The 5,948-nt window shown below is 39.5% G+C and overlaps 1 protein-coding gene across 1 annotated transcript; it reads right to left on the reverse strand.

The window, feature by feature from the left end:
- Positions 1-780: 780 nt before the first annotated feature.
- Positions 781-5,668, reverse strand: LOC106876736 (uncharacterized). Its single transcript, XM_014925421.2, has 2 exons — positions 4,730-5,668; positions 781-2,848 (listed from the first exon to the last, which is right to left on the reverse strand). The coding sequence occupies exons 1-2, from the start codon at positions 4,759-4,761 to the stop codon at positions 2,395-2,397; spliced, it is 486 nt and encodes a 161-aa protein (XP_014780907.1). The 5' UTR covers positions 4,762-5,668; the 3' UTR covers positions 781-2,394.
- Between the last annotated feature and the right edge of the window lie 280 nt (positions 5,669-5,948).

Below are 5,948 nucleotides of genomic sequence, written 5' to 3' on the forward strand. Positions count from 1 at the left end.
AGTTTCTTTCTGCTGAACCACTAAGTTATGGGGATGTAAACATACCAATACCAGTTGTCAAGCGGTGGTGGGGGACCAAAACAGGCACAAAGACACACATCTATCTATGTGTATGTGTATGCGTGCGTGTGTGTGTGTGTGTGTGTGTGTGTACTCTTTTACTTGTTTCAGTCATTTGACTGGCCATGCTGGAGCACTGCCTGGGGGTCGAGCTAATCGACCCCAGGACTTATTCTTTGTAAGCTTAGTACTTATTCTATTGGTCTCTTTTGCTGAACTGCTAAGTTACGGGGACGTAAACGCACCAGCATTTTTTGCTTTTAAAGCTTCATTGCCTTCTCTAATTAACTCTAACCCGCAACCAATCCTTGTAATTAACAAAAAGAAAAACATTTTTTTTTTATCATTCTTTTTTGTTGTTTGTCAAATAAGGAATTTTTTCATTTTTCCTGTCTTTGAAAACAGAGCTGTCAAGTCATCTGTTGGCAGGATTTTGTCAACAAACAACACCATTTTTTTTAGCACTGACCTTCTGTATGTCTGTCTCTCTCTAATACATACACATATGTATACATGAACGTGTGTGTATGTATATATATATATATATATATATATATATATAACAACATAAATAATATATAAATATATGCATATATCCATACATATATGTACATACCTACATCTATATGTATACATACATGCATATATGAGTACAGGACATCACAAAAAAACGTTAAACACAATGAGAAACGAAAACATAAAGACGAGGACAGAAAACGAACTTTTTATACATACATACACATACACATATGTATGATCTATGTATTATCATTATCATCGTTAAACGTCCGCTTTCCATGCTAGCATGAGGTAATGTTTATGAAGTTATCCAATCCTGGAATATTTATAGAAATTCTCCTACGGAGATTCCTGTAAACACTTTCTGATGATGTTTTTTGTTTCAATAAATATATTCTGTTGAAACTCTGCTTGTTGTGCTTTCCATATTTTCAAACCTTCATTGTTCTTTTGTTGTATGATTTGCTTGTTTAGGTCATGGGGTTACGGCCAAGCTGGGGCACTGCCTTGATGAGTTGTGTGGTACTTATTTTAACAGTCTCTTTTGCTGAACTGCCAAGTTATGGCAGCGTAAACAAACCAGGGCCAACTGTCAAGCAGTAGATGGGTGGACAAATGCAGACACAAATATAGACACACTCACTGATACATATATATATATATATGTGTGTGTGTGTGTATACATATGTGTATGTGTGTGTGTGTGTGATCATCTTCATCATCGTTTAATGTCCGCTTTCCATGGAATTATAATAGAAGACTAACTCTAACTTTACCTTTCATCCTTGTGGGGTTGATGAAATAAAAGTGAAATACTGGGGTAGATTTAATATTTCTATTAAATATCCCAGATGTGAATGGAATTAAAATAGAAGGCTAACTCTAACTTTACCTTTTGTCCTTTTGGGGTTGATAAAATAAAGTAGCAGTGAAATACTGGGGTAGATTTGATATTTCTATAAAACTTCCTAGATGTGAATGGAATTATTATAGAAGACTAACACTAACTTTATGTTTCATCTATTTGGGGGTTAAAGAAAAAGGTCCATTTAATATTCCTATAACAACAACTGCCAGGAAATATCAACAAAGCAGGAGTGGCTGTGTGGTAAGTAGCTTGCTTATCAACCACATGGTTCCGGGTTCATTCCCACTGTGTGGCACCTTGGGCAAGTGTCTTCTGCTATAGCCTCGGGCTGACCAAAGCCTTGTGAGTGGATGTGGTAGACGGAAACTGAAAGAAGCCTGTCGTATATATGTATATATATGTATGTGCGTGTATATGTTTGTGTGTCTGTGTTTGTCCCCCCCAACATCGCTTGACAACCGATGCTGGTGTGTTTATGTCCCCGTAACTTAGTGGTTTGGCAAAAGTGGGATTGATAGAATAAGTACTAGGCTTCCAAAGAATAAGTTCTGGGGTCGATTTGCTCGACTAAAGGCGGTGCTCCAGCATGGCCACAGTCAAATGACTGAAACATGTAAAAGAGTAAAGCATTTACAGTGTTACAAAATGGTTTATTAAAATAATTAACAGTTGGGAAAATTTTTTTGTTTTTCTTCACCACCCCCATCTTCATCATTGTCATCATCATCATCATCATCATTATTATCGTTATTACACTGCTACGATGACAGTGACGACGACCAACATCACCAACACCACTAATATTACCACCATCTCCACCACCACCACCACCAGCTCCTGCAGTGTAGCAGCATCACCACCACCACCACCAACATCAGCATCAGACATAGCGTTCATCACCATGGCAACATCTCTCCCGCTCTCAATGTCAGCATCCACAAGTCTTATTACAGATTAGCCTGACTGTTGTCATTTCTTTCCTTCCCATTGCCATGACCACCACCCTGGACTATTGGTGCAGTGATCGTTATCTGTTCTCGGTCCCTATGGTTGTAACAAGACCCATTTCTTTGGTGGTGTGAGTCCATGTCTGAATTTGTGTTTGAGTTTGACTTCAGCTCTGGTCTACGTCCAACCGCACGGTGCAGGGGCACGCTCTGTAGGCCCCGCTGATCTCCCCCTCCTCCTCCGAAGTAGAGACCCACCAGGAGTAAGACGAAGAAAGACATAACCACACCGCTTACTGCCATGGCAACTGACTGCTTGGCCAGGGCGGAGGCCGTGCGCAGCCGGCCGCGCCTCATGTGGCGCCGTGACTGGAAGTGAAGATTGAGGGCAATGCCGCCGAGTAGAGGGTTGGCCAGGAGACATATGGTGAATAGCGTGATTTGGTAGAGAGACCTGTGGAAGAGAAAGAGGGAACGGTGAGAGAATGTGTGTGTTTGAGCGAGAGAGATGAGTGTGTGAGAGAGAAAGTATGTGTGTGTGTGTGTGTGTGTGAAAAAGTGTGTAAGTTCCAATAGCAGTTCATATATAATCATAGAGATAGATGTTATATATACACACATATTTATATACGTACACACATACACACACAAAAACGTTTAGATTTTAGCGGTCCAACATGGCGTATGATAGATAGAGATAGACGTTATATATATATATACACACACACACACACACACACACATATACATTTTCATCGTCATCATTTAACGCCCATTTTCCACACTGACATGGATCGGTCAGTTTGACAGAGCTGACCACCTGAAGAGCTGGTCAGGCTCCCTGTTCTGGCATGGTTTCTGTGGGGGGAAAATAGTGGCCGAAACAGTTGTCATGCTTCAAACAGCTTATAAGGATGCTGCCATGAGCAAAACACAAGTTTACGAGTGGTTTTCATGCTTGAAGAATTGTCGCTTGAAGCCCAACGCATTCAAGCAGCAGAAACCTGAACTACAACGGGTTTGTCCCACGGAGAATGTTTCCACTTACTTTTGGGTACCCCCTCATATTTCCCTGGGTGTCCATATATCATATCCTGCAAATCACCCATTACTGCCCTAAAATAGAGAAAAGCTGATGGAATAATGTATTCATGGCCTGCTAGAAATAAGAGTGAAATGTCATTCGACTCAAACCAAATGGAAGGTCATGTTGCATAATGTAGAAATAGCACCCAAATGTTTCTCAAATGCTCCATTTTAACATTAAGAAAGAAAGGATGCATTGAATTATGTACTACAGCAGATGGGGTGTCTGAGAAAAACCCAGTAAAATCCATGGTGACGACGAAGACACCTTTTATCAGTGGACTGGTGGGTGAATGGTTGGCCTAGGGCTAAACAACAATAACAACAAGCAACTGTAAATATTGTTGTAATCCTTAATATGGTTGCAAGGAAAGTAAAACCAGTCTTTGATAAATTGCTACCTGGCAAGAAAAGAAAAGGTGCCAGGGAAGACATAGCAAGATTCTATAAAGTTGGTGAAACGGTGTATACGAGGACCGTCTTCGCGATGGATGTTGTTGGGTTTTTCTTATTCACTTCGGTATACAGTAGACTTAGTAAAACCAGTAAAGACATGACTATATCTGACCTGCTACTATGTACTCTCTTTACTTATAGCGACTGGGTTATTCCATTCGTCATGTGGGAGGGGTGTGTCATTATTTCTAATTCCCTACAAGTATAGAACAGCTTTTCCATAATCGATGCAAAATAAATGAGTATGTGTGTGTGTGTGTAGTTATGCAAATCTATATATATATATATATATATATATATATACATACATACACACACATACACACACATATGTATTTACATATACATATGTGTGTGTGAGTGTGAATATATATATATATATATATATATATATATATATATATATACATACAGAAAAAGAGAGATAACAAGAAAGATAGATACATAGATAGACAGACACACACACACACACACACACACACACACATATATATATAGAGAGGGAGATAGATAGATAGATGCATACATACATATGAAAGTGGATACATAGATAGACAAATAGACGAAGAAATATATTAGGCAGATAAATAGACAGAGAGATAGCTATCAGACAGGTTGATAGATAGATACATACATACATACATATGAAGGTAGATACACAGCTAGACAGATAGATAAACATATAAATGTATTAGATAGATAGTTAGTTAGATAGATAGATAGATAGATAGACAGCTTGATAGAAGGATTTATGAGAGAGTGAGCAAAGATGATATAAGGACAGAAAACTCACGTTTTATCTGAAAATTGGTTTATCCGAGTCATATTGACAACAGTCCCTGGTCTTCTGTTCTGAGAGTTGTTGAGGTGAGCTGGTATGGAGTGGTGGTGGGGGGGATGGTAGGGGTGACTGTCATTGTGTATGGGAATGTGACAAAAATAGTCTGCCTGGCTGTCAGTTTACAAACACATGTATACACACCTATACATATTCACATTTGTATGTATGTTTGTCAATCTCTCTCTCTCTCTCTATCAATCTGTCTGTCTGTCTTTCTGCCTCACTCTCTACATCTACCTACTCTGTCTGTCTATCTAGTTATCTACAAGGTAGCATCAAACAGTTCCCAGACTAATTTTGTAGCGCGCCAACAGGTGGCGGCACATGGTTTCATGCGTAGCGGGAGCTAACAGTCACCTTCGTGAAGCAGTGTGTGCCGAGTGATATCACTGTGTTTACTTCACAAGTTGTGACCTTTGTGTTTTTGGGATCACACGTATGCTGTAGTCTGGAATTTTGTCATGGACAGGAACAAAGAGCCAATGTTAAAGTTTGCGGTAAAAAGGAAGTCTGCTACAGAGACATTGAGCATGCTTTGGGAAGCTTACGGCGATGAGGTAATGGGTCGTATGCAATGTGACACGGGCATTTCAAAAGAAGAAGAATGTCCTTGGTAGACGATGAGCAATCTGGAAGTCATCTCCAGAAATATGGTATTGAGCAATGAGAATTCATCCCTAAGGGCCAGTCTGTCAATTGAATGATCTGTGACGCTTTGAAGCATTTGAAGAAGGACATGTAGTGAAAGTGACTGGATCTATGGAGCACAAAGAACTGGATTCTGCATGACGACAACGCACCCTGTCACCAAACTCGGATCTCTGTGGTTATCGTCACTGCATGTCGAGATCTTAAAAAAAAAATTTAATGTATCATATAGATGTACCGTATTTTAACATGTCTAAGGAACCCCTTTTTCTCAAAACTTAGGTAAAAGATATAGGAGTTTCTTATACATGCATATTACTATAATCCCTTATAAAACCTTTTTTTCCAAATTTTAAGCCCCCCCCCCCCCAAATTAGGGGGTTTCTTATATGTGAAGGTTCCTTTTTTGGCCCATGACACTCCATGGACCCTAAGTAATGCATGTGTAAAATTTCATTAAAATCGGTTGGGTCGATCTCGAGTTTTAATGACATGACAAACACACACACAGACACACATCCTG

The sequence above is a fragment of the Octopus bimaculoides genome, chromosome 29 (genome assembly GCF_001194135.2).
Source record: "Octopus bimaculoides isolate UCB-OBI-ISO-001 chromosome 29, ASM119413v2, whole genome shotgun sequence".
Lineage (NCBI taxonomy): Eukaryota > Metazoa > Mollusca > Cephalopoda > Octopoda > Octopodidae > Octopus > Octopus bimaculoides.